The sequence below is a fragment of the Podarcis filfolensis genome (assembly GCF_964270895.1).
Source record: "Podarcis filfolensis genome assembly, chromosome: 8".
Lineage (NCBI taxonomy): Eukaryota > Metazoa > Chordata > Lepidosauria > Squamata > Lacertidae > Podarcis > Podarcis filfolensis.
This window is the reverse complement of record NC_139611.1, coordinates 29063064-29083795: the sequence shown is the minus strand read 5'-3', so window position 1 is coordinate 29083795 and position 20732 is coordinate 29063064. Positions and strand designations below refer to the sequence as shown.

At 44.3% G+C, this 20732-nt stretch overlaps 2 protein-coding genes across 6 annotated transcripts in view; one reads left to right on the top strand and one right to left on the bottom strand.

Moving 5' to 3' along the window:
- The window catches only part of FAAP24 (FA core complex associated protein 24), an 85992-nt gene extending 81075 nt beyond the window's left edge, over positions 1-4917 (top strand). For 4 of the 5 annotated variants that reach the window (XM_083629102.1, XM_083629104.1, XM_083629103.1 and 1 more), the window contains one exon: positions 2690-4917. In XM_083629102.1, the coding sequence (XP_083485228.1) occupies positions 2690-2938 (249 nt within the window). In that variant the 3' untranslated portion in view covers positions 2939-4917. The remainder of the gene's footprint in view (positions 1-2689) is intronic. The other variant, XR_014551781.1, reaches the window with a different exon arrangement.
- A 3989-nt stretch (positions 4918-8906) lies between these two features.
- RHPN2 (rhophilin Rho GTPase binding protein 2) overlaps positions 8907-20732 on the bottom strand; it is a 46124-nt gene continuing 34298 nt past the window's right edge. The window contains exons 10-16 of the mRNA XM_083629088.1: positions 19491-19647; positions 17150-17269; positions 15852-16046; positions 14853-14929; positions 13347-13493; positions 12215-12370; positions 8907-11544 (exon numbers count right to left, since the gene is read on the bottom strand). Coding sequence (XP_083485214.1) covers positions 11290-11544; positions 12215-12370; positions 13347-13493; positions 14853-14929; positions 15852-16046; positions 17150-17269; positions 19491-19647 — 1107 coding nt within the window. The 3' untranslated portion in view covers positions 8907-11289. The remainder of the gene's footprint in view (positions 11545-12214; positions 12371-13346; positions 13494-14852; positions 14930-15851; positions 16047-17149; positions 17270-19490; positions 19648-20732) is intronic.

Below are 20732 nucleotides of genomic sequence, written 5' to 3'. Positions count from 1 at the left end.
GAAACTTAATTTGTTTTACAGTAAAAAAAAAGAAAAAAAAAAAAAAAAAAAACCCAGTGTTCTTTCCCCAAGACCCACCCCATGTCATTCCACAATTTCCATTTTTTAATAAAAGAAGCACCCCAGATAATAGAAACAGAAAAGGTAGAGAATAAAAAAAAAATATAATGAATAATAGACCAATTCAGCAAAAAATAACCAAGTTGGCAAGCCTTTGGAGTTTTAGTTCTCCCCCCCCTGTCCCCGGTTTAATTTCCCCCTGACCATCAACCCCTGGTGTCTGCCTGGAATTCTTAAGACCATAAATCACAACTTTTCCCCAACTCCTTGCTGGCTTTTTCTTTTTTAAAATTAAAAATAAATTTTTTTGAAAATCAAAATTATTATTATTATCATTATTTTTCAAAACTTTAACTTCAGTCTTTAATAAAACTGTAATAGAACTCCCTCCATTGTTCTTTCCAGGTTGTAGTCTGATTTCCCTTTGTTCCGCTGCTAAAACGTTGTAGTTCGAAAGTTTGGTAAGTCTGCAGGGATGGTTGTTATTCAGGGGCAAAACCTTACGTTCAGTCCCTTCCTTTCTTCAATAGAAAAATCTATTGTCTCCTTTAAAAAAACAAAAAAGAAAACACCCTGAAGACGAGATGTTATTTCCGTTTTGCAGCTTTCCCAGAAGATAACCAGTCCTGTAAAGTTCCATTGGTGTTTTTCCACTTTCCCAATCCTTGTAATGTCCCGAAACTCCTCAAGGGGGATTGTTGTATCTTTGTTTCCTCTAATCCAAAAGTCAATTTGTTATCCATATTCGCCATTTTGTATCCAAATTTTAACAAGTTGTAGCAAATTGTATCAAATTTAACCAGCCAAGTTCTCATAATCAAATCCACTCCGCTTTTCGACTTTGACAGCTATTTTGACAGCTGTCAAGATCTCCGACTCCTTTCACCAGGCTCTCTCTTCAGTCACCCCGGTTCCCAGGGGGGGGGGTTGCGTTTCCCTTCTCCAGTTCCTCCTCCAGCACAGTTCTTGTAGTTCCCCATCGTGAAATTTTGGATTTTTATCAGCAATGCAAGCCTTTTTGGGTCTTGGTTTCCCCGTCCTTGTTTTGGAAAGTTTACAATAGGGAGGGGACTGACTTCCTTTTTGGATCCCCCCCGCTCGTATCCAATTCGAAAAAAAAATTTTTTTTTCCTCCTTTTGAACCCGATTTCCAAATTTACTCACGGGTTGTTGTTGAAAAGTCCGAATTTTCAATGGAAGAAGTCAGCGCTCTCCGCCGAATGGCATGCGGCTTCGCTCAGCAGGGGAAGCAGAGAACTCAAGGCACCACGCTTCTCCCCGGCACCCGATCCGTAGCCTTTAAAAAGGCTCCTTCACGAGTCGGGAGGGCGCTAACGGTGCAAGCCGAGTCTCCATGTCCACGGCCTCCGTGGCCGTGGTTTCTAAGGGTCCCCGCATCGCCGGTGCGGTAGAACCCAGCCCCTGCCGAGCAGACTCCCTCCGGAGCTCGGAGGGAGTCCGCCATTCGGCGATGGCGCCAACCCGGAAGTCCCCAGATAATTAAACAATTGGACTGTGAGAACTTAGAAAAGGATGCTGTGATTACCAAGACCAACATGGGTTCCTCGAAAAGAAGTCATGGCAGATGAATCTCATTTCTTCTTTTGGTGAATTGGGGGAATGCTGTGGACATAGTGTATCTTAATTTCAATCAGACTTTTGACAAAGTCCTTGGAGAGAAGCTGGTAATGAATTTCAATAGGGACAAATGTAAGTTTCTGCACTTAGACAAGAAGAACCAGCTGTACAAACATAAGACAGGGGAACCATGACTTGCCAGTAGTACATGTGAAAAGGATTTTGAGGTCTTAGTAGACCACAAGCTTAACATGAGTCAACAATGTGATGCAGCAGCAAAAAAGGCTGCATCAAGAGAAGTATAGTGGAAGTAATAGTACCACTCTATTCTGCCTTGGTCAGGCCACACCTGGAGTACTGTGTCCAGTTCTGGGCCACAACTGGAGAAGGGTATTGACAAGCTGGAATGTGTGCAGAGGAAGGCAACCAAAATAATAAAGGGTCTGGAAACCAAGTCTTATGAGGAACAGTTGAGGGAGTTGGATATGTTTAGCCTGGTAAAGATCTACAAATACTTAAAGGGCTTTCACATGGAGGATGGAGCAAGCTTGTTTTCTCCAGCTCTAGAGGCCAGGACCCAAACCAATGAATTTAAGTTACAATATAGGAGGTTCTGATTAAACATCAGGAGTACCTTTCCAACATTAAGAGCTATTCAACAGTGGAACAGACTCACACGAGAGGTTGTGGAACAGGTTCTTAAGCAGAAGTTCAATGGTCATTTGTTATGTATGATCTAGTTAAGATTCCTTCACTGCAAGGAGTTGGAATCGATGACCCTTGGAGTCCCTTCCAATTCTATGATTTTATGCCACCTGTTTCTGTTGAGGCTCTGCAGTGTGTTTACAATGCTGGTGATCTTTGCTTTTTAATTTTACTCATTTTCTCAGTCAGCAGAGGAGCAGAGCATACAGAAAAAGGGTTAACTCCTTTTCTAGAAGGCAGGATCAACACTGCTCCTAGGGAGAAGGAGGAAACATGTAACCGAGTGAAATGATTAACACTAAAAGCCACTAGAGGGTGCTCAGACTCTCCTTGTTGTCTGTTCCAGGTGCAGGAGCAAACTAAAGATCAAGCCAGCAACCCCTTTTTGGCTAAGAAATGTCCCCAGCTCTTAGAGGCTTCTGTATTCCAAACGGTTCAGCAGATTCCGGGAGTTGGGAAAACAAAAGCTTTGCTTCTCCTGGAACGGTTTCAAAACCTCCACCGGCTTTGCAACGCATCCGTCCAGGAGCTTGAGCAAGTAGTTGGACACGCTCTAGCCCAACAAATCCATGCGTTTTTTGCACAGGCAAAGTAACCTCACCTGGTTGGGAAGGTGGAAGTGAACCATGTACGCCATCTCAAGCTCCTTGCTCAAAGGACAAAGGTGGGTTATAAACATAGTAAAAACCTCCATGTAGCCTGCATGCTTGTCCTGAACAGTGTCACAAACACATTTTGGATTTGGGTAGTGGTCTTGCTTGTTACCGCCATGGCAGATGGTTGTCGACTTTTGTCTGAAGTTACCTGCTGTAAGCCTTGTATCTGTGACACATAAGTAGCACGGCCAGGATCCTAAGAACTGCAGCTGGTCCCATGTGCCTAAGAAGGCTTTATATCATTTTTCAAACATCAGCTTCCATTTCCCATAACAAGCGTCCCCTGAAATTGGGGGGGGGGGGGTTGCAAAGCAGTTTACAGGTCAAAAGAGCAAATGAGATTACAAAAATTCCACTGAGTGCCCACCTGGAGCAGCTATTTGGATCTTAGCTACTTGTCCTTGGACAAGTCGAAGCACCCACTTAATATGAAACCCTTCTAGTATAGGATGAAATGCCCTGAACGTTGGGGTTAGGGTTAGACGGAGAAGCACTCTGCTCACAAATGCTTAAGCAGTGAGTTCTCAATTGTTTTTAGCTGCCTTTCACACCCCCTTTTTGCAAGAAGCTTCGGTTTTGTTTATTTATTATAATTGTAGGGAAAAACCACTGGGGGTCCAAGCCTCTGGAGTGGTGCCTGGCCTGACTGTTGCAACCATGAAGCCAGCAGTTGAGCTGCCATTTTCTCCAATAGGGACAAGCAACTTAAGAAGAACCATTGCTGTGGTTGCCTCAAATGACTCATCAGATCAAGGCTCCTGCTGTCACAGTTGCCTGGGGAAATATATTCTCGCAAGTGGTGCTATGAAACCAACCCTTCCCGCCCCCGAGTTGATCGCAAGTCTGCGAAGCCTTATTTATTGCTGTTGCATCAGCTTTCATCCGCACCTGACCTGACCAGCTGCCAGGTTGCTTTTGCGTAAATCATCTTGTTTCAGGTGACATGCTTGGAAACCGGCTGTCTTGGCGCAACCTGAAGATCACTTTTCTGCCAGGCACCTGGGATGCTGCCAACCTGAAACACGTAGGAGTGTCAGGGTTAAAAAGGGTGCCTGACTCAGACTTCCTCACCTGCCGGTGGCGTTCTGTATGCCTTTCGGTGAAGTCATGCTTTCGTGAAACTCAAAGGTCATAACCAGGCCCTTCTGGGCAAGGCTCCCAGCCTGCTGTTCAGTTCTCTTCAGAGAAGTGGACGCCTGGGAGGACAAATGGAAAGTGATGCATCTCTCTTGACTTTTTTACTACCTGCAGTCCCATTTTAAAGACATCCCCTGTGGATGTTCCTGCATTTTGGCTATGGATGAATCCACTAATTTGGTTCCTGTCCCTTGCACAGTATTTGCCATTACAAGCACTCAATTCTAGACAAGCAAAAAAAAAAAGTTGTTTTGCTAATTAATTGTGTTTTCCAATTAGTGGTCCTTTGTTGGTGGAAGGCATCTGGTAGCTAAATGAGGGAGGGATGCAGTTTTCAGTTATTCTTCCTGTGTGGCCTCCAGTTCTGCTCCAGAAGGTTCCCCAACACTCTGGGGCAGATACTTTGGGGTTGGGGGCTCCCATGTCTTCATCACAGGGACACAGATTGGACAAACTCTTAGTCTATAGCCTGCCTACACATTCTAACTGTCTCCTCTGACAAGTTAACTGATTCAGTATTGCTTTTCATCACTTTTGACTTAATTTTGGTTTTCATCACTTTTGGTTAATTTGAAAATTTCACTAAAATTGCTTACTTTTTTTGCTATTTTACTAACACCTTTAGTTTCACCTCAATACATGTGACTATACTTGTTCATGGTCTACCCTCCTATTACACTCTCCTCTCCCCTCTGAATGCCCCCCAAGTTGAGATTTGGACGAAGACCCTTATGTAATTCTGTAAAATATGGTGTATGGCTTTTATAAATTAAAAATAAAATAGTAAATAAAATAAAATAATCACTAAATGTTTTGCAAGTTCTAGGCACAAGAACCACAAGTGAACAGTTCTAAATTTCATTGATTTAATCTGAAGGGAATAATTTCTATGAATAATTTCTAGGGATTTTTATGGTCCTTGATCTGTGATTCTGCTGCTGTATTGAAAGAAATGTGGGAAGTGGACTTGGGGAAAACAATCCTTGAAGGGTCCTCGAAGGCCATGTGGGACAAAGACCCATAGAGGTCCATCTCAGCCAGGGTCTGGGAATCTGCGGAAAGTGGCCCTGAGGTGGCCCTTGACTCTTAAACTGGGGCACATGGGGACTCTTCCAAATCCAGAGCGTTTTAGTGGGATTGCTGTTTGTTTGGGACCTTCTACCACACATGGTGCCTATTTCCAGATATCAAGCTATTCGGACCAGAATTTTCCAAAAGATTTCTGGCATTGTCTCTCACATCATTCTACCGTCCCCTCAAATTTGCTCTGTTACCTATTCTCTCAGAGCAGCTGCAACTATTGGAAATACAGCCTGCATTTCATGTTTGATGTTTAAAAGTATGATCTTTTAGAGAAACGGATGCAACAGAATAAACTCGGTTGAGAAAGCTTCAAAGCGGAGACCTTTATTGAATCTTGGTGGCTTCTCTTACAAGGACAATAGCACCAGTCGCCATTCCCAGGGGTAAGTAGGCGGAACAATGGCTATGACTTGCCTTTGTACATTAGGCTACACTTCATGGAACCATAGAATTCAGAGAGTTCTATGTACACAGACCTCTCCTGCCATCCTCTATACAAGCAAGCAAGCGGGATTATCGCAGTTGAAGTCCATGTTCTAGCCAGGCAAAAGCAATCCAGGTAGATGTGGAGCAGGGTTGGGGAGAGGTGTGGATGTGGGGGGCAGAATGCTGAGAGCCAGAGAGGCCTGACATTCCCTACACCTGCTTTCCATGGTGAAGTAGCTGCTCCAACTCTGCTTAATGCTTTTGAATTATGGTGCTGGAGGAGACTCTTGAGAGTCCCATGGACTGCAAGAAGATCAAACCTATCCATTCTTAAGGAAATCAGCCCTGAGTGCTCACTGGAAGGACAGATCCTGAAGCTGAGGCTCCAATAGTTTGGCCACCTCATGAGAAGAGAAGACTCCCTGGAAAAGACCCTGATGCTGGGAAAGATTGAGGGCACAAGGAGAAGGGGATGACAGAGGACGAAATGGTTGGACAGTGTTCTCGAAGCTACCAGCATGAGTTTGACCAAACTGCGGGAGGCAGTGGAAGACAGGAGTGCCTGGCGTGCTCTGGTCCATGGGGTTACAAAGAGAACAACAACACCTTCTAAACCAAGCCTTCTGCTAGGTGTAGCAGAGCACGACAGGTGGGCTCTTAGGGTTATCATTCAAACATCAGTGCTAGGAAGTTCTCTGGTCGTTCAAAAGCAACCTTTTGCAATCCAGAGTGCTGAGGCATGCAGAAGCAGGAAGGACATTCAAGTTTCTTTCCATCAGGTCTTTGCATGAGTCATCAGAAGGGCAAAAGCATTTAGGCAGTCTTGTCTTGCACTGAAAGATAACAAAAGGTGCCCTCAGGCACACAGACTTCTCCAGGAAGTTCAGCTATGGTCATTAAAGAGAAAAACGTTTTGTCTATGACTAAAGCCTTAGGGATTTAGGTCATAAATCAATGATCAGCTACTTTGCGAACAAACTTGATTGATACAGTATGTGTTACATGTTGAATCATAGATAGGCCTTACCCTACAAATACTCAATGACAAATACGTCAAGTTTTCTAGGTGCCACAGGGCTTTGAGTGCTTTCGATGTTGACAGAATAACTTTTGGAATGCAAGTCTCTATTTTGTAAACCCTGGAGATTTTTTAAAAAGTATTTCTGAATGCCTGCCTTCTAGAATGTTTATTTTTTTTACAAAAAAACCCCCCACAGATACATCTAGCTTTGTAATTAATCATTAGGCTGTTGTGTTAGTTTAATCTGAGCTGCAAAGCACTATCTGTTGCAAGGGGTTCTCTTTGCTGCCGCCATTTAAGCAACTGACCGGCAGCAGCTCAGCCCATGGCTTCAGTCTGTGACTCTTTTCAAGTCCTATTAGGACATGGATTGGGCATTCCACTGTGGCCAGTAGTTAAGAGAGGAGCTGAGTTGTGGGCCCACAACATCTTGAATGCTGCATGCTCCCCATTGCTTGCGAAGAGAAATCAGGATCAAACCTGATAACTTCTGAATGCAGATCTCATGTGTGTTATTACTGAGCTGCAGCTTTTTGCTGCGGTGCTTCTGGGGCAATTTAGGAGCTCTCCTGGGACCTCCCTGTGAACTCCTCACTGAAGTGTGGGTGCGCATACTAATCTCTCAAACAGTGGAGGTTGTAGGATGAAAGTAATTTAATCACAGTTGTTGCAAAACATTACTACAGTTCAAATACAAAGAGGCTGCATTTCCATAGCAATGCAATTTCATGGGGATGCAGATTCCCATATTCCATAGATATGAGTTACTGGAGCCTCAAATATAATGATTAGAGTGCCATTGGTAGTTAGAATTTCTTGCAAAAGCAGGAAAAGTGGTGGCTGTATTGGTGTTATTTGATTGTCTGAAGTATATGCCTTCTTTCTGGTGTTTCTTTTCCCACTTGTATATTTTTCTACTTTGTGTATACTGAGATGCCTTCATTTATTGTTTTCCAGTCTATTTGTCCAGTTAATTATTTTAAATGGTTGGCCTGTTCCATTAGATTAAGGAAACCAAGAACATGAGTAATTAAGTGCAAGGGCTGTTCCTGCTAATGAAGTTAAAGTCTTACTTCCTAATCTATCAAAATCTTTATCACAATTTGCGAAACAGCCATGCTGCTCCTTTTTCACCCAGTGGGCTTATGAAGATTTTAAACCCAAAGTATTATTTTTTTAAGTAAGGGTCTGGGCACGTAAGGCTAACCTGTAACTCGTAACACATCCTAGTGATCTTGGAAAGGCTTTGGAGAAGAAGCAAATCTGAGAATGAATTGTAGCACTAAGCAAAAAAATAAAATTAAAAAATCGCCAGGAGGGCTGTGTGACATTTATTTTGCTTCTGTATCCCTGTCTTGATCTGGAGTGAAAGTATGCAAGGGGTAAGTGGAGCCAGAATGTTTGAACAAAACTATTTCCCTATTATGCAAGAGGGGACACAGGAGAGTGGGTGAAAGAAGGGACTTTGACTTGGAGGAAGCATGTCCCCCTGTTTTCATACATTTCCACCACCACCTCACCCTGATCCTTTATTGGCTCTTGCAGCTTAAAGAGGAGGGAGTCTTAGGTCAATGGCTGTGCGCCTGTTCCTTATGCTTAAGGTCCCAGGTTAGGAACAGGGAAAACTGCTTTAAACAGAGTCAGAGGAGCAGTCAATCTAGCTTGGTTTTATTTACACTGACTGGCAGCAGCTCTCCAGGGTTTCAGACAGGGGTCTCACCCAACCATGCCTGGGGTTGCAAAGCGGATGCTCTGCCAAATCTGTGGCATTTCCATTTAAAAGGATCAGGCAACAGGCGATGGGAAATACAGTGGTACCTCGGGTTAAGAACTTAATTCATTCTGGAGGTCCGTTCTTAACCTGAAACTGTTCTTAACCTGAGGTACCACGTTAACTAATGGGCCCTCCCGCTGCCACCGCGCAATTTCTGTTCTCATCCTGAAGCAAAGTTCTTAACCCGAGGTACTATTTCTGGGTTAGCAGAGTCTGTAACCTGAAGGGTCTGTAACCCGAGGTACCACTGTACCTCTGCCAGAGACCCTGGAGATGTGCTACTAATCATAGATTGAAGAACAGCAACTGTGCAACATTGTAAAATTAACACAATATATCCAAATATACCATACAGTTTTTCAACAATTTAGATATCAAAACAATATATTAAAAAGTAGAAATGCAAGCATTATACTGTCTGTGTTGCTATATGTAATATAATGAAATAATCAGAAGATTTGCTGCATGACTTGCTACACATATTTTATTAATGGACAGGATTGATTCCACAGTGTTAATTCAGATATTGCACGACAACAAAAAATAGCAGCAGCTGCTATTTATGATTTTTCCTTTCACAGAAGGATCATTATGAAGCAAGTTGTTTTAAATCTGCATTCTAAACAAATGTCAACAGTCAATCAGAATTGAAACTGTATCATACTGTTCATATTCAAATGGAAAATAAGTTGTTCCTCAGCAGAATTTACCTGCAGGAATCATTCTTAAATAAAATCTTTTAAAATTTATATATTTACACCCTACCCATGTATAAACACAAAAGCCTAAGAAGAATCATGAGTTAATACAAAGTTAGTGGTCCAGATTTCCCAAACACTTTCCACTTGAAACATTTTCTAAAATTTCAAATCAGCAGAAGCAATCTCAACTCCAGCGCAACCCAAAGCAGGAGCTCAGATGGAGTTAGGATTTCATCCACTTAATCTGTATTGACCAAACATCGTAAGATCTACCCTGTAGACAATATTCAGTCTAACACAACTGTGTTAGCAACCTGCAACTTTACAATGAACAGAAGTAATAGCAGCAATAAAACACAAAATTACGGGGTGGGAGAGAGATCACATTTACCAGCTGGCAGAGTTCCTAAGTCACTGGTGAATCCCTAAATTTCTCTTTAAGGCACTGTTAATTACATTGGAAGCATTTTGGACTATTACTCCAAATACAGTGGCACTATGGAAGCTGCAACTTGGGGTGGGGGCTGTGACCCTCCAGATGTTGCTGGACTACCAGTCACAAAATCCCCAACCAGCAGGCCTGCTAACTGGTTCTGATGCTGGATTCCAACACAATCTGGAAGGTCACCAGTTCCCCAGCTCTGCTGTAACTGAACTATACATTTTTACAATGGTGTGAGCTTGATCCAGGCTAAAAGCGATTTTTTTATTGCCCCTTCCTATCTTGAACATCTGTAGCAATATATAACCCGGATAGTTTTAAAATGCCACCACAAATTGCCATATTTACAGTTATTATTATTATTCAGCTTCACAGAGGTAAAGAACCTACAGCATATCATGCAATTCTGAAATATTAGGACTGCTAAACCGTGTTTGTGAAAGGTATACCCAATGCCCTCAGCACATTACATAGCAGCACCATGGCAGATGCATTGCTGTGGGTCTATCCTGTGGTGGCGCTGTAATGTTGGACTTCAACCACATCTGGAGGGCCAGAGGTTCCCCACCACTGGTTTCAATTCATGGAACTTCATGGAAGAGAGGGCTATCAATGGTTGCTAGCCACAACGGATATGCTGTGCCCTCCAAAGTTGGAGGCAATGCTTCTGAATACCAGCTGCTAGAAACCATAGGAGGGGAGAAGCCTCTTGTGTTCGAATCCTGCTTGCTGGTTTCCCACAAGCAACTGTGAGAACAGGATGCTGGACTAGATGGGCCATTGGCCTGATCCAGCAGGCTTTTTTTCTGTCCATAACGGGGACCATCTCCCACGTTTGAGGGGACCTTTGACAAAGTGCTCTCAGATGAGCCCCCCCCCTAAATTGACAAGTCCTAGCAGTGGGTGGTCACTCTGATTGGCACTGAACTGTTGCCATTTTAATTTCCCACAATGCTCTGAAACTTTGGGCAGACAGCGCACGAGCACCTGTTTATTAACTTAGCCAAGGGATGGGGGAACCTGCTGCACCCGTGGTATTTGGGGCCCCCCAGCTGTTTCCACCAGCTTGGCCAGTGATTAGGGATTATGGTCAGAGATTATCTGGAGGGCCACAGGCTCCCACCACATCCGTCTCCCCTGTAATCTTTGCTGGACTTCAATGGCTCCACATCAATGTACAGCGACAGGAGAACTGCCCCTAACTCTATGGCATTTTTGCAAGCAATTGTTTTCCTTCGTCTGCCAGTCTAAAGCGGACATTCAATCAGCCTTCGTTTAAAATTGCTGTTCATCACCGGTATCGTGTCATGAACTTGCCCCTGCTATATACAATGACATTTTAAAAAATCCTTCATAAGTCTTTGCAGCTTATACTGCATGCTATAAACAACTTTGTCTATAGTTTTGCAGGACAAATAATAACTAGGACAGAAACCCAGACAGGAATCTCACATGTAGTCTGGTAGCAACATATGTCATTTTCTTTTCAAGCGAAAGGACTCCCAAATCTCTCCTGATGACAATGCTGTGCTTCTCCAACAGTGGCAGCGCAGGATCCTTAAAAACCATGTAGGGTGGGCCAGATGTGAGCTGGCAGTGCCGTAACTCTGGGCTTACTCCAGATTCACAAAAGGGCTACATTTCAGATTTATGGCACATGCATTCAGGGAACCTTTCCATCAAGAATAAGCCTCTCTTTTCAAGTCCTAGTACAAGGAGCTGTCCGTACTCAGGAGTGTGAAAGGCGAGACAAGTTTCTTCTTGGTTGGGGTGCTTCCAGGGACAGCGGAAGGCAGGCAAAGTGTGCTGGCTGCTTTTTTTCTGTTCTTCGTTCCCCAACTCAAAAAGGAAAGTTTAGGAGCCACCTTCTTGGTCTTATCTATTTTATCTTCTTCCATAGCCAAACAAATCAGAGAGTATGTTTTCTGCATTCCTGCAGAATAAGTTGCACTTTTGTTATGCTAGGAGGGAAAGAGCATAAAAAATATTAATAATCAGTCATCCATGATGGGTCAACATTTGGAAGACAACAAAAGGGCATGCAGTGTGTGAACCATTTGCTGAGACAGATTTTGCCATTCTTCAGCATTAATTATATTCCATGATGGACGCAGGCCAATCTAGACCACTGAACTTTGCTTGTTAGGTCTGGAAAGGCTCATAGGGAGAAGCATGTTTTGTAAGAAGGCAATTTGTCCAGGGCTGCCTGCTTTTGAAAAGGGCTATATGCTCAGCATTAAATTCCTGAAACATATACTTGGACAGATCACTAGCAGCAACTTGGGAAAAATAAGAATTTAATACTAGTCTAGTTAGCATGGAGACTGCGGAGAAAAAGTGAAATCCTTTCCCTAGTTCCTAGATTTAGAAAACATCCAAAACCAACATGAAGTCTACAGAATAGAAAAACAACTTTAGAGGGAAACAATCATAGCTCCTCGCCCAGCCAGAGTATATTGAGTGGCCATGGAATGCTGGCAGGCCTTTTTTTGTGGGGGAGGGAGAAGGAGAATGGAATGGAGTATCCTTAGAAAGGGAATGGCTGCCTAGTGCCTTCAACAAGAGCACTGCATGTGGCAATGCTTTGTTGTAGGTTCCCAGCTCATATTTGAGAGTTACCTCTTTACTTACCATGGACACTGTGTTATCTTGGCAGCTGATGACCTGGATCTCAGTCTCTTGCCTGCTGACATTTCTCAATTTTTCCAAGACCTCACTCACTCCCAGCCATTTGCAATCCACGCCTTCAATGGAAACGACACAGTCTCCTTCTTTCAGACCTGCCAACTTAGGATCATTGGATGCATTTTAGTATCAGGTGAGATTGGGCAGAAAGCAACATGGGCCCCTCTGGACATCCTTTTTATTGCGTATATCTTTGATGCTTCATGCTCATGATGCTATCAGGACAGTCATACACAATCCTATTTTCAATTCTGTGTGCACATGCAAATCTTTTGGGGCTTCATTTCGTTACAGATTCTGTAACTTCCTGCTAAAATTCCGTGTCAAATATAACAAATTTTCTGGGTTTTTTGTTTCGTCCTCCAGACAGCAATAATGTGGTAGCTTTGGAGAAGTATTGCAGAACTGCTGAAGCAGGTTAAGGCCACTACTAGTGTATCATTACTGCGTCAAAAAGATGTCGCAGAAGATACCACCAGAAAAGCCCCTGTCCAGAGGGGCCCCAGGTCACATTCTCTGGAAATATTTCCTCCTCTTCCCATATATGGCAAACAGTATGTGAGTGGTCAGGTGCTGCCTAACCCAGAGAATGCTGCCTCTCACAGTGAAAGACAAGCATAATTAAAGTCACAGGGATGCAATCCTATGCACATGTAAACTGGGAAGGAAGCCCCATTGAAGAACACCTAGCCTTTTCTCTCCACCTGCTGCTCTTTCTCTTTCTCTTTCTTATCCCCCTCCAAGGCTGTGCCCCAACTTCACCTTGTCCATCCCTGACATAGAATCTGCCCCCACTGACCCAACCACTTCACAGGCCTGCTGTTGTGAGCAAGACCTCAAGGTACAGGAGAACAGGTTTTTAATATTTTGCCTCAGGCCTTCCTACCCCTGCTGTAAGGGGAAACAGCTATGCAAGAGAGGGAAGGTTCAGCTTTTGCTAATTTTTAACTCTGTAAATTTCACTGAAATTAATGCGATACCCTCTACACCAAACGTGGAAGGTCCCAGGGTGCAGTGAAGCTTTCCCACAGAGCCCTGTGAAGCCAGTGGAAGGCTGCATAGGGAGAGTCCTACTTACTGATGCAGGGCAATCTGGATCCAGACAGTAAACATGCACTGGGGGGCCTCCTTTCAGGGTAAACCCCAGACCCTCAGCTTCACACTGGAAACGGACAGTGCGAGGAGCAGTCCACCTCTGCTTTGCTGAAAAGACGGTCAGCGGACCCTGAAAGAGGAAGAGCAGTACGGACCATTATCCTCAGTGATCTGCAAATGTTAAGGGGAGCCATAGAAACTCTCCACCGCATGTGGGGGGCAATGGTGGCTGGTGCCCATTGAGACTGGTGGGGCAGAAGGCAGGGAGCCCAACACTAGGTGGAGCCAGAGCCAACTCATTCTAGTCTTGCCCCCAGCCGCCTCCTTCCTGCTGAGTTCTATGTGGGCAACACTGAGACAAAGGAGGAGAAAAGCTGGCAGGCAGGACCACCCCCTGGCCTTGTTAAGTCAAGTCAGAAGGCAGGCAGGTGCAGGCCGGCTGAGGGTACACTGAAGCTGCTGGGGCAGTGCTTCACTAACCCCAGTGGAACAGCCTCCACTACACATGGTCATCCTCCCTCTTTTTCTCTCCTCTTTCATATTACTTAGAAATGTCCTTGCAATTTTTATGACATTTATGCCGCCCTGAGCTCTTTTGGGAGGATGGGTAGGATATAAATTTAATAAATAAAACCTAAGTAATATTTTCTTAGGCCTGGTACAGATGTATGACCATTTGATCAATTAGGTCCAATGTTACGCATTCTCCCGACTAGTTTGCTAAACCATAGTTAACATTAACAACAATGAATAAGCCATAGTTAAAGCTGTGAATGTACCAGTTCCCGGAAACTGCAAGCGGGGAGAGTGCTGTTGCACTCAGGTCCTTATTTCAGGCTTTCCAAAGTTGGCCACTGTGAGAACCAAATGCTGGACCGGATGAGCCTTTGGCCAGATCCAGCAGGTTCTTTTATGTTCTTAAGAGGAAGGTGTACACAAGGCCAAGGGTGGCAGGAGAGGATAGCTCAAGCCTGAGGGGTGTTCCTAATGTCTTAACAATAGGTACCAGGAAATGCTCTGTCTGCATCAGACTGTCAGTGAGGATCCAAGAGAAAAAGCAAATTTTACTTTTTACCCCTCTTAATCCAAGTGGTTCATGGTGGTGTGCGTGCACATGCAAACACAAATAGCTTAATCCACATTAACAACACACACAAATCTATAGCCCAGACTAAACAGACATGTACCTTAACCCACCTGACAGTCAACAGATCCCGACTAGGTCTGGCTAAACTGGCATAACCCTGACTTGGGACGAGGATCTGAACAGAAAGCTAATTCTGTATTCAGATCACAGAAGTACGGTCTCCACTGCTAGTTGCAAGGGTTTAATGTATGCAATTTGAAAAGCTTCCCTTAATGAGCTCTATTAACTGCAGACTCATAGTGAATTTCCCTTTAACAAGAAAATGAATTTGCATTCATTAGAAGCAAAATTACAGAGGGGCACCCGAGCAAACAGGAACAGGCAAGGTTGCTTCATACATACCAGCCTCTCAAAGAAGTCTTTGACTTTGACCTTGGAGAACAGAGGAGCGACCGCTTCTATTTTATGGTCTGTCTTAGCTATAAAAAAAACCAAACACAATTTAGTATTTTATTTTTTTATCCCACACTTTTGGCAAGGAGTGCAGAGCAGCACACATCACTTTCCCACCCAGCCCCCATTTTATCTTCACAACAACCCTCCGAGGTTGCTAATGCTGGGACAGGGAGTACCTCCACCCAGAGAGCACCTGCATATGAACTCCTGTGACAGGGGTGGAGAATCGGTGGCCCCCTAGATGTTGTTGGGCTCCAACTCCTGTCAGTCCCAGCCAGCGTGGCCAGCAGCCCCAAGGCCAGAAGTTCCCAGTCCTGCTCTGTGAAGTCTGAGGCCTTCTGACAAGGCCCCCGATTAAGCCTCCATCTTGTCAGGAAAACAGAGCAGCTTCTACCAGAAGCAAGGCTATCTGGGAGCTTGGGAGCGCCCTTCCACAGAAGGCTTGTTTCGCCCCCTTCTTCACAGCATTGAGGCATTAATTTATTATTTACAGCATTAGAGGTCACCCAATAACAAAGCCATTTATAATGAAGCTGAAAACAATGGGTTTTCCTATCATATTGTTGGGAATTATCCTTTCCTTTTGGCTCCTGGTAGTTTTCAGCACAAGCTTGGCTTTCTTTTGATCAATTATTTTGAAGTGAGATTGTAATACAAGTTTTTCTAAACCACCCTGGTGCCATTTATTTGAAGAGCAGTATAATAAGTAAACTAACAAAATTAGTATGCCAAGAACTTCCCCCTCCCCCTGCCTAGTGGGTCCTGGGCTGACACAAGATTTGGACTTCTCAGCCAACAGTTCAAGAGCTAAAGCTCCTGCTTGCTGATTCTTATTTAAATCCAGCCTTTTTCCCTGACAGGGATTCAAGGCGGCTTTCAGATAATATAGAAACAGTATATGGAAGGGATTCGATTCTGGGGCACCCCAGACTATAAAGGACTTACGGAGGATATCTGGAGCCTGCAGCAAACTCGAAAAGTCATCTTCCTGCTCCTGCTGTGAATATTTGAGAAGGGACCGCTTGTGGGCAACTGACAGGATTTCCTGGAGCACCTCAATATTCCGGAGCTTTTTGCACAAGCCACAAACCCTCAAGGCTTCTTCATGATGAACAATGGCTCTCCGCAGGTGAGCTTTTGCTGGGGAAAGCAAATATACAGGACCATAACGCAAGGGTTAGCTCCTAAAATATTCTCTCCGCTCCCTGCCACTTCATGTTCCGTAAATGTCAATGTAGATTGGCCACATCACAACCAGAAGCCTAGCTGTTGTGGTCAAACACCCAACTCCCACAATCCTTAGCAAAACTGAACAAGCTTTGCAGAAGACATTTCGAAGACCGGCATGCAATCGTAAGGATTGTTTCAGTGAGGGCAGGAACATGGGATCTTCTGAAATTTAAAGGCCTGACTTGCTGGCCACAGCAAAGCAGGTACACACTGACACACGCCTGGATTCACTCTTGCCAGCTGTACGGAAGAGCAAAACCCCGCATTTGAGGTGATATGGGAGCCATGTGCATATGGTGCTTGAGAGCTTAGCCATCTCAGATGCTCCTGTCACAAGAGCATTTGCAACAGAGGAGCCCTTTTTAAATCATTACTTCCTACTGGAAATAGGTTACCTGCTATCTTCAGGCAAGGGTAAGGCAGGAGACATGGCATCCTATCACTATCTCACCTGAAAACATCCAACATCTACTGCTCTTTCTTCAGTCTCCAGATATATGGTTATGAATGCTGTCCAAGTTTTTGTTTATTTAATTTTTGCATCTACATCCCACCTTTCCTTCAAAAGGTTAGAAATCAATTAATTTCCAGTCAAATTCTTCTTTGTGCTCCTAGGTGGGTAACGCTGCCCCTGGAGGATCTCAGTGCTTGAGGAAATGGGGGACACAGGTAACAATCCCTTTTGTGACTCACAAGTGGACATGAGGATCTGGCTAGCTGTGAGTGGCATAATCAGGTTCCTCTTCTGTCCCTCCACACCTTCAGTCATCAACCTCCCCACCGAAGGCAGCTGAGCCATGTGGACAAGTCTTACTGAGAACGGGTGGAGTGGCTGTATCAAATTGCCCCAGTTTGGGGAGGCATGAGAAGGTGGCTGGAGCAAAGATCAGAATCTGCCTGCACGTCTGGCTGTTCAATCCATGATTTTTGGTTCTAAACCAGGGTTAGTGAAAACCCTGGTTTGAGGCAATGTCTGGACTGAGCCAAGATAAGGCTCACCAAGTTGCCCTCACCAAGTTGTTTCCGCTGAACTCGGTCCCGCAAAACAGCCAAAGGGGTCAGTCCTTCCGGCATGTGGTCATACAGCTGGGAAAAAGCCTTTTCCTGTTGGTCTTCATCATCATTCTGGCGCACTAGAATGGTGTAAACAAATGCACATGAAAGAGAGGATAAATACAGGTTTACTTTCATTTCCGTCTGGTGGAGATGCCTCAAGGTCTGCTAAGTGAAGGTGTGGCCTGAAAACATGAACAACCATCTCTAAAACCTGTTTAAGTGGACTACTCTTTACATTATTTTGGATTCTTCATAGGCTCGTTTTGCTGACAGATGCCTGAATGTCATGGCATGCTCACCAAGGCTACTTTACTCAGAATGTTAAAAAAAAAGCACACCTTCCGTCTTCAAACCTGTTTGCAAACATTAGCTAATTGCAGAATAACAAGGAAATAGAGGGCAGGGGAACTTGAGCTCTACCAAAGTGCAATTTTATTGTTTAAGATTTACTGCCATAAGTAGCAGATTTTTAGATCAAGTATGGAGAATGTTCCCAGCCAGAGGGCCACATTTCCCCTTGTCCAAAGGTCTGGGGGCCACATACCAGGTGCGGTATGGCAAGTATCAAACACACAAAGTTTACAGAGCACCATTTTTGAAATTAGACAGAGGAGAAGAAATGGCAGAGCACAAAAGGATAATTTCTCTGGCATAAGGTGCATATTAACATACACAAATAATATACTCTTCTTAAGCTGGACCATTAGGGTATCTTTTTACCCACCCTAAATAAATTGGTAGGTGGTACCACTGAACCAGCCAAGCTTAGCAACTGGCAGGTTTTTTAGTGATGTAATTTGCATACATGATATAATAATAGTTGTCTCCTTCTCAAGTCTGCATGTGCTAGCTAAGTAATTCCTCCCATTTCTTTCATCAGGCTGTCCAAGACTGCATTAAGCAAGCATCTGGTTGGCCACCATGAGAATAAGACGCTGCACTTGATGGACCATTGGCCTGATCCAACAGGCTAGTGTTATCCTCTTAAGTTCTTAAACAGACAAGGAAACCAATTTTCCAGATGGGGAATGCCAAAGTTATTAAAAGGCTGTGTCCATGGTGTTGTTGTTTTTTTTGGGGGGGGTGTTTTTTCTGGACAAGGGTGATATGATCCTCAGACAACAACCCGACTTCATCCCTACCACACAGACATACATACATGCAGTTTGGAAGAATTAAAAAGAGGCTTTTATTTTGCTGATCAAAATATCCTACATTTCACCCATAAAAAAGGGACACTATTGCATTCAAATGCCTGCTGTAACCAAGTATAAGCACCTGTAACTAATTTTATTTCATTCATTTATTCATACATAAATACATGAATTTAATTCTCATCCAAATGCATAAGCATCATTCAGGTTAGCTACTAGCAGTTAAAAACTCAATCATAATAGCAAACGGATTCTTACTACAAAATGCGAGAGAGAGAGGCCCAGCATGCTGTGCTTCAAAGCAACTGATTCCCTGGCGAGGCAAAAGCCTAATAGAACAAAAAGCACTTTCACTAGCCAGCAGAAGATCATCAAATAAGCCTTGCGGGACAAGGTGTACCACAATATTGGCACAGTCGCTGAGAAGCCCCCGCCCTCTCTGTCTCTCTCCCCTTCCCAACAACCATGTCTCTACCTTTGGTGGGAGACAAAGTAGAGCTTCCTCCTTGCTCAGAGAAACCATATTTTGTGCAGTGTGTCATAAAAAGACTAGTCTTCCCCACCCTGGTGACCTCCTGGTGTTTTTGACTACAACTCCCATCAGGCCCAGCCAGCATGGCCAGGGGTGATGTCAACTGTAGTCCAAAAGATCTGGAGGGCATCAGGCGTGGGAATGCTGGCTTAAGAGTGTCCGAGACGTCCGCTGAGCTACCTCATAAGAACATAAGAGCCTGCTAGATCAAGACAATGGCCCATCTAGTGCAACATCCTGTTCCCACAGTGGCTGAACAGTTGTCTGTGGGAAACCAGCAAGCAGGATTCGAGCACAAGAGCAACACTCTCTTCTCCTGTGGTTTTCAACAACTGGTATTCAGAAGCATTGCTACCTCCAACTGTGGAGGCCGAGAACAGTCATCATGGCTAGCAGCCAACAATAGCCTTCTCCTCCTCAATTAATTTGTCTAATCCTCTTTTAGAGCCATCCAAGTTGGTGGCCATCATTGCCTCCTATGGGAGCAAGTTCCATAGTTTAACACACACAAGTCTAACACCAGTTCCTCCCACGTTTCTTGGCTTGGGCCATTTGCTGAAACAAAGTACTGCGGGTAGGTAAAGAAGCGAATGAATATAAAACCTGACTTACGTTGGTGGTCACTCAAAATTGTTGCAACAAAATAATGTGCCAACGCTCTGAAATGGTCTGATTTGACTTGAGCCAGTTTTGACCAGGAATAAGGGATGTTCTCCTTGACTGGTGCTTGACTCATTGCTGTGTTAACAAGCATGTATGTTTCTCCAACCTGAAAACAAAAGCACAAAGTCCAATTCTGAGACATTTTCCTTGTCATTAAAAGCTCAGTCATCTGTGGGTAATGCCAACCATTTGCGGATAGTCAATAGGGTGTGCACACCTAGGAGGATTTGTAGGCTGGAAAGGTAGAAATTAGGAAGGATTCAAAACAAAAACTGTGAACCATTGGTGTTTTCTCCACATGCACTCACCACATGAGTGTGGAAGCTAAATGGCTGAAGCAAGACTTTAAATGAAACAGGAAAAGCAACAGTCTAAGGCCTCCTCACTGGATTAAATCTGCTGTGGACCCTGAGAAGCACAAGCAGAGTTCCACTCAAGCTTTCTTGCCTTTTCTTTCCTGATGAGGTTTGGGAGACCCTCAAGAGCAATGTGTGAAGTTGTGTGCATGTACAGCAGCAGAAAGGAAATCCACGGGAATTGGTTAGTGCACCCCACCCCCTGGCCTAAGCAGAAATCCCTTCAGCTACTGCAGGAGCATCTCTGGATGTTGCCTGTTGGGACCAGGGAGGTCCCACCCAGCAATGCCTTAAGATCCAGGATGGCTTGGAAGTAACAGCCACTGTGGTACTATACAATCCACTATTCTTTCTCTGAGTCAAAACTTTGCCTCTTGTCCTGCCTCCTTAAAACACCAGGTTTTGCACAGGAAGCTGCTTCATACGTGGTCCATCTGCCATGACTAATAACACCTCTTCAGGATCTCTGGCAGAGGTCTTGCCCATTGCCTGATCTTTTAACTTGTGGGGGTGGGGAGGGGAGAACCCCAGGCCTGAGTGGAGTTGAAATGTGGCTCTCTGGGGCACTTTATCCAGCCTCTGGGGTTCTCCTTTGGTCACGCCCCCTTCACCAGCCCTGCTCTGCACCTTCCTCAAGTGCTTTTTCTTGACTGGAATGCATCCTGCAACTACAACAATGCCTTTTGTTTGCCTTAGATGAAGGGTGGACGTGTGTGTCTCTCTGTGTGTAGAAACCTCTGACTTTTGCAAAGCCTGTAATGTAGACAACCATACAAAGGGAAAAGTCACACCCCTTGTTCCACCCACTTTTGCCTCTGGCCCCGACCACCACTGA